The following is a 13,339-nucleotide window of genomic DNA, read 5'->3' as shown; positions in this document are numbered from 1 at the left end:
GGTTAACAGAGAGCATCTGCCACCGGCTTAAAGCGCTGGTCCAGCTGTAAATGGTGACAGACTTTAAAGTTATTTCTCTAACCAAAAACATTTTGTAAGCTTTACAGCGTTTTAGAGAAACATGCATACTTAAATTTCAGAAGCAAAGCAGCATTTCAGAAACTCAAAGAGGTAAAACAAAACTATTCCTCCTCCTTCTACCAAGAAAATACTTCAACACCAAATATTGAAGGGATCTGCTATACAAGATTCAAACAGATTTTTTTTGAGTTTAAAAAAGCACAATATAACATTAATTCAATTACAACGTCAAGAAGTTTAAAAAGAAAACAAAATCCACTCAAATTTTTGTAGTTGTCACCAAAAAAGATTTACGTATTCTTTCAGCACTACAGTTTTCAGATAAAATGATGGGAAGCAGATTATTTCACTTGTAAAAAGCTCAGCCATTTTAACAACTGATATCACTGTCTTCATGGGTTGCAGGAATTAACAAATTTAAAACAAACAAGAATATTTCTGAAACCCAATTGTATCCCTCATTAAAATCCGTTCAGATTCTTGCCATGACAGTTCACTCTGTAAGCACCACAAAGTACAGAAGGTAAAACATATAAATGCCTAGAATAAAAAAATTCTAAGAAATGCAGGAAAAATAGACTGCCTTCTGTATTTTCAAGCTTTATAATAATAATAGTAATTAAAAAATTGTCTTGTCCCTTTAAATATGCATGTCCCACCATATCTTACCGCCTGATTTCCGCATCACTAAATCCTTTAATATTTTCTCGAGGAATAGTTCGTGGTCTTCCACGTTTTTTCGGCCGTTTTCTTTCTGAGATGGAGTCACTATCAGATCCAGAGTATCTTCTGCTCCTACTGCGTCTCCCTTCACTTCCATTAAAGCTGACCTGGAATTTCAGAATAAGCAGTTCAAAGCTACATGATTAACACACACAAGCAAAAGTTTTACCTAACCTCTTAAAAAGCTGTGTTCAGAAAAGAAAAAAAAAACAAGACCCAAAAACAATCCCAAACAAACTAAACCAAACCAACAGCAACATAGAAGTACAAGTCAGCCAGAACCAAGAGACACCTGTTTTGCACAATTTCTCATCCTTGGGAGCATGTATATTTCTTCAAGTTCTTTTTGTCTTTCCTCCTCTTCTATTCTTCGCCGCTGGACTTCCGGAATGATTTCTTCCCAATTTCTTGAATTTCTTTCTGGTTCCAACTCAATATCATCTTCATCCATATTGGAAAAGTTGGCCACCTTACATATCAGAATATATGTATTTTCATCAAATCAATACATGACTTATTTGAAAAAGACTCAGCAACTAATATTTTAGGAAAAGAAAGTTCTAGATGGAATATTTTATGCATTTATAGATTTTATGCATTTATATATGCTATTGTATTATAATATATATAAGATTAATACATACAAAATGCTTCATGGAGTACTGTCACTAACGAAAGTATTTTTATTCAGTTATGAAACAGATACAGACTCCATGCAACATAAGCTAAGATGAGAAATTTTTTCTTCTTTTAAAAGTTGACTAATACAGATGCATAATGAAACACTTCCAACAGCTGTATGATTGTTGTTTAACTTTCTTCAAAATAGGGCTAACAACTTTCGAATGCCTGAGTTAATGTGAAATTGTAATAATATAAAACTAACCAAACATTAATACACTGTAGAAATCAAAGCATGTTGCAAATGAACGATCAGCAGAAGAGTTATTTAATAATCTGCTGATCTAAACAAATACATCATGCTCCGCATCTTTTTTGCACCCAGAGTATAGTATGTTTAACTGATAACACTTAAAATACCTGGCATTCAAGTTTACTTCAGGGTTAAAATCTATTTCAAGAAGTCATTGACTAAGAAATGCGAACTTTATATTTTGCGTTCAAAGATACCACAGCTGCTTAACAAAGGCAGTAAATAAAACACAAAACTACCTAGAATTCTAATCATTAACACATTCATAAATGTCTTATTTTATTAGCAAAATACATTGTGTATTTTTAAATGTTTATACTGATGGTAGGTATCCTGTAGACGTGAAAAGGCATTCTATTAGAAAGAGATAGAGAGTTGACTTACTGATGCATCAATTTCATAAGAATGAAGAGGCAAATAGGTACACAAAAGAAAAATAGGACCATTTATAAAGGAAAGTATAATTATGGCAGGACAGAGGGAAAAGAGTAATACCTTGAACTGTGAAAGCAACTCATCTCCTACAGTTAATGGGCCTGGCTCATTTTCCCGAGTTTCAGCCCTCTTCAAGATTTCATCTATATCCATTTCCTAAAAAAGAAGGTTCTCTTTAGAATTAAGTAATTCATTTTTTTTCGGTTGTTTTATCTATCTAGTCCAGAAACACTACTTACCTGGGGTTCCTGTTCTTCTCCTTCAGGTTCTTTAAAAAGTTCCTCGGCACCAAACTTCAAAATTGCTGATAACTCCTCCTTATTAAAAGGTGTTGAGCTGAAATAAAGGATGTTTACAGACAAAACATTTTATTGTAGCAACTTGAAAAAGTTCTCTAGAATCATGAGCCAATTAAACTTTTTACCATTAAATAAAAACTGTATATATTTTTAATACATGTATTTAATATGCAAATAAAAATCTAGAAAGACAAGATGCTTTGCATCTTTACTTACTTAACCTTATTTTGCCTTTCATTAACCAAGTGAAATTTTTATTTACATTTTTATTTACTTGTCAAATATACCTAAGGGCAAATTGGTATGGAAAAAAATACAAATATACCTTGAAGGAGTAGAGCCTGTATGTAGTACGGTTTTCCCTGTAGTGTCCATTCTCTGAATTACTAAATGATCTAACACCATCTTTTTCTTGGCTCTTTCAAGAATATCTTCTTCTACTGATCCTTTTGTGACTAGTCGATAAATATTGACCTATGTATATTTTAAAAAACAGTAAGCAACAATAAGGAGAAATCTCAGTCTTCGCTATATGTTTTCTGAATTTATTGACTGGTGTCAAATATGAAATAGTAGTTCAATCGTGTTACCACAATCTTTACATAAGTGTTTTAAAAAAAACAGAGAAATAAAGTCTTAGCCCTGTCTTTTTTAAACTTCAGTGATTTGGCACAAGCATTGCCACAGGCAAAAAAGTAAATGCTAGAAGAATCATAGAATCAATTTGGTTGGAGGAGATCTCTGGGATCATCGAGTCCAACTTTTGCCCTAACACCACCATGTCAGCTAGACCATGGCACTAAGTGCCATGTCCAGTCTTTTCTTAAAGACCTCCAGGGATGGTGACTCCACCACCTCTCTGGACAGCCCATTCCAATGCCTAACGACCCTTTCTGTGAAGAAACACCTCCTCATTTCTAGCCTGAACTTCCCCTGTGCAGTTTCAGACTATGCCCTCTTGTCCTGTCACTAGTTGCCTGGGAGAAGAGGCCGATCCCAACTTTGCTATAACCTCCTTTCACGTAGTTGTACACATCGATCAGGTCTCCCCTCAGCCTCCTCTTCTCCAGACTAAAGAACCCCAGTTCCCTCAGCTGCTCCTCATAAGACTTACCCTCCAGACCCTTCACTAGCTTCGCTGCCCTTCTCTGGACTCGCTCCAGCACCTCAATGTCTTTCTTGAAGCGTGGGGCCCAGAACTGGACACAATATTTGAGGTGCAACCTCAGCAGTGCCGAGTACAGGGGGATGATCACTTCCCTAGTCTTGCTGGCCACACTATGCCTGATACAGGCCAGGATGCCATTGGCTTTCTTGAGTACCTGGGCACACTGCTGGCTCATCTTCAGCTGGCTGTCAACCAGCACCCCCAGGTCTTTTTCCACCTGACCACTCTCTAACCACTCTTCCCCCAGCCTGTAACGCTGCATGGGATTTTTGTGGATGTGTAAAAAGAAATGTCGTATTTCCAATTATTAGCATATGTCTTCTGCAAGAAAGAAATCTGAAGAGAACTAAGAAATATTTAAGCAAGGGGGATGTGCCAGACGCAGTAGTTATCTTCTAGAATGACATGATACCAATGAATGTGGGACAGACAAGGTCGCAACTCTTCTCGCTCTCACATCCATATACCACAACTGCCATATTAACTCTCCGTATAGGAACATTTCAAAAAAAGGAAGTTAAATGAGCATTACTAATATTTTTGGACATAAGCTGCAAGTATTAGTTATTCTCAATAATACATGAAAACTGAGCAGTGCAGAGATTGAACAGCTACTGTACAGAACCCTCCTTTAGGTTTGGAGTTTACAGCTGAATGTGTGTACCTGTTTCTTCTGTCCAATCCTATGTGCTCTAGCCTGTGCTTGCAGATCGTTTTGTGGATTCCAGTCAGAATCAAATATAACTACAGTGTCAGCAGATGCCAAGTTGATACCTAATCCTCCAGCTCTAGTAGACAACAAAAAGCAGAAGTCCTGAAATCATAAAATAAGAAATTGTTTTATATGCAATAGTTGTAATACTCTTAGGAACCAATATGACACTTGTTTATGCAGTCTGTGGCGCAGGCTTCAAAATCATATATTACCTGTTCTGTAACGGTTCTACAGTTAAAGTTTCTTTAAGTATAAAACAAACATTGATATCGATTTCCTTCATAATTAGTTACTGACTTCTCAACAGTTTAAAGGAAGTAGCATCCTAGAAGATAATCACCAACCAAAAATTCCCAATCAAACAAAAGACCAGTCAAAAACCACAAAAACCCTACAGTTAAAGCCTTGTATGCTACAGAGTCCCTCTCCCACACCCCCTGCCCCAAGCCCTGGAAGACTAAGCAGCCATGCCAGAGCAGGGAAGATGCTTGAGCCCACAAGTAACTTGTTAAAAGATAGGAAGCAAAAGTCTTCTGCCAGGTTCAATGCTGTTCAACATATTCACAAACAGTATGAAAATGAGATAAGCAACAAGGTGAAAAAGCCTGCAGATGATACAGAACTATTCATTCAGGGACAACTACGAAGTACTGCAGAAAGATCTTGAGACATGCAATACAAGAATATATGAAATCCAAGATAAAGCAGAACAGGTTAAAAAAAAAAATATCCCAATTTTCAGTACAATTATAGGAAATAGCAAACCATTACACTTAGGAATGAGTCCTGAGAATTGTGCTAGAAATTTCCATGTCGCCCTTAGCTCAGTAATGGCAAAAAACCATACAGAATGTTCTGAATTTTTAGGAAAGAAACAAAATATAAAACCGAGAACATAATTTTGTGGCTGCAGAAAATGCATAGTTTGCCTCCATTTTTAAAATGCATAAAGTTTAAATGCCTCTTCATCTCAGAAAATGTATAGTGTGACTGCAAAGATTTCAGAAAAAGGCAAGAACATCTACGCTAGAAATTTGAAACAGAATTAAATTCTGTATTTAACAAATATCTGAAGTTTGTCTTACGGAGTTAAGCCCTTCTCCCTCCACCTTAGCAGAAACAAGGCCAGCAGCAACTGCCAAATGCTATCCTTCAATTACTGACTTAAAAAAAAACCCACACACAAAACCCACCAAAATAATCTCCCCTCCCCCAAATCTGCTGGTGTAGATCAAAAGATTTAAGCTGATCAAAGGTATGGAATGGCTTGCATATTAGGAATGCTAAATAAGCTACAAATCTTCCAACTTGGAAAAGAAAGAATCTGTAACAGACACCTACATATTCATCACAGTTTGCTCACAAAGAATGGCTAGAAATCAGTTCTTCACTATTTCTTCCAGGGCAACTAAGTAGGTGGCAACAAATGAAGATAACAGAAGCCAGATTTGAAACAATTAAAAATGGTTGTTCACACAAGCATATACAAAAGTTAGTTCTGCCCACTGCCAAAGGATGTTTTTCATGCTAACTGCTTGTGTAAGTTCAATGCTTTTGTAAACATTGTTGGGTTAAGCTCTATACAGCAACAAAGCTGAAGTTAGATTTCTGCAGCATTTATATAGTAATTAAAATTACTTCGATAAAGAGCTTTAGAAAAAAAAAGTAAAGCTACACAACTGATTAAATACCATTTTCATAAGTTACGTGCTTGCTACTTAACCTCTTCTTAGAGAAAAAGAATTAGCAGATGCAAACCTTATAGTCCAGGTAATATCAATAAGGTTGAAAATTCATTGTTATATTCCTCACTTTTTCAGTCTTCATTTTTGATGCATTTTGTTTAAATATTTCTTGGGGGGAAAAAAACCAAACAAACAAAACATTCCTTAGGAAAAAAATAGCATACCTCTGATCCTTCTGCATTAAAATGATCCAGTGCTTGTTTCCTCAATTCCCCTTTTATTGATCCATCAAGTCTCTAAAGAGATTGAATACTACAGTTAAAAAGTAATTTTTATATTATATTCAAAATCAGAGCAACCTGAATTCTCAACTGCCAAAACTGCCATGTGAAGGAAAAACAAAAAAAAATAGGCAGCACTTCACAACTTTCTAATTCAGCAGTTTCACTTCAAAATACTATTTAGCATATAGCAATTGCCAGTATTTCTAGAAAAAGAACATGTTTGCTTACGTCTTCTCTTAAGTGAAGTGGTAAAGATCACATTATCACAAAACAGTTGAGGTTGGAAGGGACCTCTGGAGATTATCCTGTCTACTCCCCTACTCAGGCAAGGACAGCTAATGCAGGTTGCCCAAGGTCATGTCCAGGCGACCTTTGAATGTCACAGAGGATAGAGATTCCATAACCTCTGGACAACTTGTTCCAGCGCTCTGTCACCCTCAGGGTGAAGAAAAGATTTTTCTTATACTCAAGATCAAAGCTTCTTGGCTACTACCGTCAAGATTCTTACCTGAAAGGGAAACTGACGATACTTCAGATATTCTGCTAGGATGTCCAGCATCCTCACCATCTGTGAGAAAATCAGAACTCTGTTGCCACGTTCTCGCAGACGAATCAGTAGCTTGTCAAGAAGGATTAGTTTCCCGCTGCTCCGTATTAAATGCTACAAAACCCAAGAAATACATATTACTAAGTAAGTTCATCTCAAACTAATACACACTGCAATTGGCTAAGGCATTTGAGGTTTGCTCTTCTTTCTATTGCTGTGGGAAGAAAAAAAAGGTAAATTTTGACATTCCATAAGAATTTTGTAGTTTAAAGCATACATACTATATATAGACCCCTAGAACTACAAAAAAAACAACCCCCCACACCAATTTCATGTGAACATAAGACATCACTGTTATATAAATTTACCAGTATGCAGCATTAACTGAACACAAAAGTTTACTTTAATTTTAGTTTAGTTGATTCTAACTGAAATCAATAGGATTACTAACTCACACATTTTAAAAGGAAATGCATTGTTCAGTTCCCTCTTCTAAAGTCACATGTTAACATCTCATCAAAACATGAAGTGAATATATGGGCTTAAAAGTTTAAAGAGTTGTGACGTAGGCCCAAGTTCTTTTCTCCGAAGTGAAAAATAAAGTTTAGTAACCAATAAAATAGAAGATAGAGGGAAAAAAAAAATCTTAGTACTACCTCCTCTTCACTTCCCATCTTATGAAAAAAAATATATGTACTGTTACTTAACCCTCGAAGTACTTTTAAACAAAGCCTAAAAATCAAGTTTCTCAGGCAAGATAAAATCAGAGGAATCTTGTTTGTGGTGCCTAACACTGTAACACACCTAAAGCCTGGTAAGCCTTTTCAGCTCCACTGGGAATAACTAGAACATAAACTCAAGCAAATATGAAATTTAATGTTGAAAATGTCAGGTCTCTTTAGGTGAAGATGCTTGGGACAGAATTTTGGGGAATGCTAAATTTTTAGTTAGGTGCTTTTATTCTTTATGCCACAAAGGAGAAGGATATTAATCACTGCACAAACTAGTGGCTTTGGGAAGGTATTTAAATTACCATCTTGAAAGCTTGCAGAAAAAAAATCATCTTCACAAACATTTATGTTGGCATAAACTGCATCAACAACAACAGCCTTCTTGTCTGTTGCTACACTTCTCAACAGTTTTGGTACAAATTTAGTTAACATCCAAAAAACCCCCAAACAACAGACTATCTTTGATAGGGATGATAATTGTTTTCACCTTTTAAAACAACAATAAAAAAATCAGACTGAGCTTTGGATGCTTGTTACTTTCATCTCCTTTCACTTCGGTTGTTCGCAGGCATACAGAGAACAGTATTTGATTATAAAAAAGCTTAAAAGCATTCTGCAGATCACTTTCTGCTATCACATAGATTGCTGGTGTATCATTGCTAGCAGTCACATGCATTTCCCCTCAAACTACATTTACCTGCTTAGCTGCTTTATTTTACTTAAACTTGAGACCTATTTTAAACCTATTTTGCATGAAAATACACAGCCTGTTTCAAACTATTTCCTTCTTACTTTGATTCTAATGAAAATCAGGGATATTCTATTCAGTCAATTCTCTGTCAATTATTCAGTTCCAATTAAGAAACAAAAATTGATTCACTTACCTGTAAAACCCGGGATGCACATTTTCCAGAGAATCTGTTTTTTCTTAATATACTTCAATAAGAATTAATACACTGCCAGAGCACTATAAAATTGTGTGAATATTACACAAGTAAAATGGAACTTTTTTTTTTAAATTAAAAAGTGACATTACCTGTAAGGCCTCCTGTTTATTATAGAATTCATTATCATCTGGTGGTTTAATGAGGTAGCAATGGTTACAACACTTCTTGAGTTCCATCATGATGTTCAAAAATCCGGAGGTACTGCCTTTCGAACCTTTACTGAGGGCTTTATAATTCCTGGTTAAAATCCACCTACGATATAAAATGTACTATATAAGTAATTTCTAACCATACATGGAAGTAAGATAGATGTAAGCTCTTAAAATATGAACCAGCTAAAGAAAAAAGCAGCTCCCAAAAGAAGGTACAAACATGCCAAATAAAACAGGCTATACGAATAGATATTAGACCAGTGTAATTCTTGAGTCCTTGCTTCATAGAATTTTACTGCTGTGAAACTCTAGAAGCCTCAAGTTCAAATTGCATTATAAAAACCATTACATTTCAGTAAATTACATGTAGATGTATCAGTAAAACAGCACAATTTTTAAAGTGTTGTTACTTACTTGTAATATTGTTTCTGCAACGCACTCATTTCCATCCTCAGAATTTGCTCAACTTTAGCAGGTAAAGACTTTTCTACATCTTTTTTAACTCTTCTGAGTAGAAATGGTTCAAGTTCTTTGTGAAGACTTGCATAACCATACTCTCTCCCTTTACCATGCTCCTCTTCAAAATCTTCCCAGGAGGAAAACCTTCAACACAATAAAGAATGAGGGCAAAATATTGACATACTATGAATGACCTGAAGAAGCAAAATTCAAGAAGAAAAATAACACAAGTACAGAATGTGTATACATATACAAGAGCACACACACATTTGGATTTCTTTCCCTTTTTCTGTTTAATTTATCTAATTTCTGAATTTTCATTTCACAAGAAATTCCAAATACTTTGCCTTTAAATAGAAGAACGGAATTTTCCAAAAACACTTACAGAATGAAAACTACTGAATTTTAACTTCCTCAGTGGAAACCCAACATTTTTCTTCTTCTGCTAGAATACTCACCTAGGTGGTTGCAGAAATTCCACTATTATATTTATCAAGAGCAGCATAAATTACCAGCTGCATGACTGGATGGTGTGCAAGAGAATAGACTACTTAATGTACGTTTTGCAGCTTCTATGGTCTAGCAGAAACATAACTATCCTCCGTGCTAAGAGACTAGGAGAACAGACTTTATGATCAAATGAAGAATGGGCACTAGACCATAGTGGCTTTGCTTGTATGATTCTGAAGAAGTCAGTACAATCCATAGCTCAACTAAATGGAATTATGATGCTTGCCATTGACAAGATGTCCAACTGGAACACGTGCACTCACACATGAACTCTTAATTTATCTCAGGTACAAACACAGGTTGGGATAAAATAAGGTCAAAACAGTAAGCTTTCTGTATGCAAACCGTATGGGAAAACCAGCTATCTGACTGAACTACAGAATATTGGGTATCTTAGTACAAGTTTGTTTTCACTAACAGTACTAACACAGAAAAGATTCCATTCTATTTCCCCAGAGTAAATTCATTCAGTTTTCCTCTTAGGCTAAGATGAAGCCTTTTTTCCAGGTTCTGACCCATACTTTAATCCATCATTTTTATGAACTGCTAAAATGAAAAAAGGTGGCAACTGCTACCAGTGCTACTTATCAGAAGCACCATGAAAAAAAATATATGCATCTACCTTACATAGAATATTTAAATTACCTTTCAGTATGATTCTCTACCTCTATTGATTCTCAAATCACTACACTACTTCACAAAAACAAAATTGACCAAAAAAAGTGTTAAAAAGAATCACGTAAAATTCCTCCTTACTTTTCTGGCATGATGAAGTGTAACAAAGACCACAGCTCTTTGAGAGAGTTTTGTAGAGGGGTTCCAGTAATAAGAAGACGATGGTTAGACTTAAAGTCTATTAAAGTCTTGTACAGAAGAGAGTCGTCATTTTTTAAACGATGAGCTTCATCAACTCCTATGAATGCCCAATTCAGACCACCAAGGAACGACTTAAAGAAATGGAGGATGGGGAGAACATTATACAAATAAACACATTGCATAATTTCCCAGATTAAAAATAAAGCTCTAAACACTACCACTTCTTGGTTTATTTTAATAACATACGGACAGCTATACATTTTTAGTACTAATTATAGATTTTGTATGTGCCAGACTCAATGAAAGGCTGTGCGAGTATCTCAAGAAGTCTAAATTAAGTTTAAAAGGAAAAAAAATGGCCAAAAGTCTGACTCACACTAATTTTTATGACAGAAAAAAACCCCACCATCGACCTCTTCTTCCCAGCATGTACAAACAAAAAGTAAAAATGTTCTGTTTCTTGACAATCTACAAAAATTTCCATATACTGTTAGAAGGATTAACAATAACTGTGTGCTACCACTATGGAGACAGTATTAACATATGTACACATACTACTGTACGCACAATAACAAAGGAAAACTATATGGGATTTCAGAGCTCTGTATCATGTTTGGGGCTAGGGGTAGAGTTCTTTTTCCATTCCGTGGATGGTGGTCTGCAAGCAGAGTTCTTTAAGATGAGCGATTACAGTAAAGAGAATCCCAAGCAAACTGGAGAAAAAGAAGTGCTACCCACTTAATGAAATGGAAAAAGCTGAAAGCCTCACCACACATACAGAAAATCCAGAAGTGCCTAAAACCCCCCCCCACAAAAAAATCCAAAACCCGAAACCATACACTGTTATACTTCCAAAAGCAAAAGCTATCACACTCTCCATACATTTAACGGCCAACAAATCAAAAACATGCAAGCCTGAAAAGAGCTCTACACTGGAGAAATTATTTTTATCTTCCTGAAGAAGTGTAATTACCTTATCCTTGAGCAAAATTTCATATGTTGTTAGAAGTATGTTAAATTTTAATCGTTTGGTCTGTGGATGCATCCATTCATGAGTTCTTATCTACAAAAAGAATCAAGTGAACTATAAACTAGAGAAAAAAGGTCTTGTTGACTGGGATGAATTTAAGTACAGTAGCAATGTAAATGTTCAATGACATACAATAATATGATCATGAAACAGAAACACAACATTTTAACATATATAAGATTGAATTTCCATCCTATCTAAGCACTCCAAAAATACTTTGTTTAAACTACTGAATAAACAGCAAAGGTTTTCCTCAAAACATTTTTACTTTAATTGATAAGGTTACTAACATTCAGAAAACAAGTTAACAACATTTCAGGAAATAAATTAAGATCATGACTGGCTTGCTTACATATTTATTTTTACTATATCCACCTAATTAATCATATGGCAGAAGATCATTTGTTTTCAAAAGCAAGGCTAAATTTTTAATTCTGTTCACTATTAAGCAGGAAGGAAATCTTTCACACATTTTTATATCAGATCAAAATCTAAGCTTTTAATTTGCATCTTAAACACATAGTGTTTCAGTACGTATTTGTTCAGGTCTAACCACATTATTGCAGATTAGCAGAGGACAGGATATGAAGCAACTCGTTTACCTACAAGTCTTTCCAATGACAGAGAGAAATACTCACCATATTTCTGCTAGTTATATCTCCTAAGTAAACTACAGCATTCATCTGAGGAGCCCACGTTTGAATCTCTCTTTGCCAAGACGTCAAGGTAGAAAGTGGTACGACCAGCAAGAAAGGTCCATACAATTGATGTTCGTGAAACAGGTAGTTCAGAAAAGAAATTGTTTGTATTGTTTTACCCAGACCCATTTCATCTGCAAGAATACAGCTATTCCCTCTAAAAGAAAATATTGGGTTTTTGGGAGGGGATGCAGAGACGGGGAGGGATTGGACAAGAAGAAATTACTATCTTCTGAGCATAAAAAGCACTTATAAAAGTTTTCAAGATTTTGCAACTACACATCTTAAAGAAGTTTATTTCCATTGTTTTCCCATAAAACCAATTTCCATCCCCACCACACTTAATATTTGAAGTAAATTAACAAAATTACCAAAAAGCTTGCAAGTATTCTTCCCGAGTCTAATTTTTAAAGTGTAAAACTAATTTTGACACTTCAGAAGAGTTTGCTTTCGGTTTTCTGGTTTTACTGTTTGTTTTTTAAAAATATGACTTACCCCCCATAAAAAATTAAAACCATAGCAATAACAGAGCTTAGCTGTTTTTTGAGACAGCCATGGAATGATAAGCTTTGCTACTACTTCGAGCAAAACCACTCCCCTCAGACCTCTACTTTGAGTTTACTGTATGAAACCCTCCACCTTCCAAAAAAAATATGAAAAAATCAATTTCAAAGTTTTATAAATGCTTAAAATTTACAAACAGAAAAACTCATTTCAGACTATACTTACTTGCACCATGAGTGAGCAAGCCAATTCAATCCATTTAACTGATAATCTCTTAACTCCAAACTTTCATGTCCTCCAATGTAAGACGGTTGCTTCTTTAGTGCAACAAACCTTGGCCTCTGTTTTAGAACCTGTCAAAAGTAAACTGATCATCAGTGCTACTACTGAGTACAGTTAGCAAGATGCCTCCCTATAGAAAAAATAGCAGTAGGAATCTACTGGGTCACCAAGTCTAGACTTTATTCCTTGATGAAAACTAGGCCATATAAACACACTACGCAATTTGCAAGTGAAATTAGTTTGATTGCTAATCTAAATTCTACAATGGGAGTGACATTAACTCACTCCAATTTTACTTTTAAAATAAACTACAATACTAAACAAGCCCATCTTTGAATG

The 13,339-nt window shown here is 35.3% G+C and overlaps 1 protein-coding gene across 1 annotated transcript in view; it reads right to left on the bottom strand.

Moving 5' to 3' along the window:
• Positions 1 to 750: 750 nt before the first annotated feature.
• CHD1 (chromodomain helicase DNA binding protein 1) overlaps positions 751 to 13,339 on the bottom strand; it is a gene marked incomplete at its 3' end in the record, with an annotated part of 39,400 nt that continues 26,811 nt past the window's right edge. Inside the window, exons 10-23 of the mRNA XM_009696611.1 lie at positions 12,944 to 13,071; positions 12,155 to 12,371; positions 11,460 to 11,549; positions 10,427 to 10,617; positions 9,116 to 9,304; positions 8,639 to 8,801; positions 6,833 to 6,985; positions 6,265 to 6,336; positions 4,305 to 4,454; positions 2,798 to 2,946; positions 2,413 to 2,509; positions 2,234 to 2,329; positions 1,097 to 1,273; positions 751 to 911 (exon numbers count right to left, since the gene is read on the bottom strand). Coding sequence (XP_009694913.1) covers positions 751 to 911; positions 1,097 to 1,273; positions 2,234 to 2,329; positions 2,413 to 2,509; positions 2,798 to 2,946; positions 4,305 to 4,454; positions 6,265 to 6,336; positions 6,833 to 6,985; positions 8,639 to 8,801; positions 9,116 to 9,304; positions 10,427 to 10,617; positions 11,460 to 11,549; positions 12,155 to 12,371; positions 12,944 to 13,071 — 2,033 coding nt within the window. The remainder of the gene's footprint in view (positions 912 to 1,096; positions 1,274 to 2,233; positions 2,330 to 2,412; positions 2,510 to 2,797; positions 2,947 to 4,304; positions 4,455 to 6,264; positions 6,337 to 6,832; positions 6,986 to 8,638; positions 8,802 to 9,115; positions 9,305 to 10,426; positions 10,618 to 11,459; positions 11,550 to 12,154; positions 12,372 to 12,943; positions 13,072 to 13,339) is intronic.

The sequence above is a fragment of the Cariama cristata genome, unplaced genomic scaffold (assembly GCF_000690535.1).
Source record: "Cariama cristata isolate BGI_N322 unplaced genomic scaffold, ASM69053v1 scaffold28563, whole genome shotgun sequence".
Classification (NCBI taxonomy): domain Eukaryota; kingdom Metazoa; phylum Chordata; class Aves; order Cariamiformes; family Cariamidae; genus Cariama; species Cariama cristata.
This window is presented reverse-complemented; position numbering and strand designations above follow the sequence as displayed.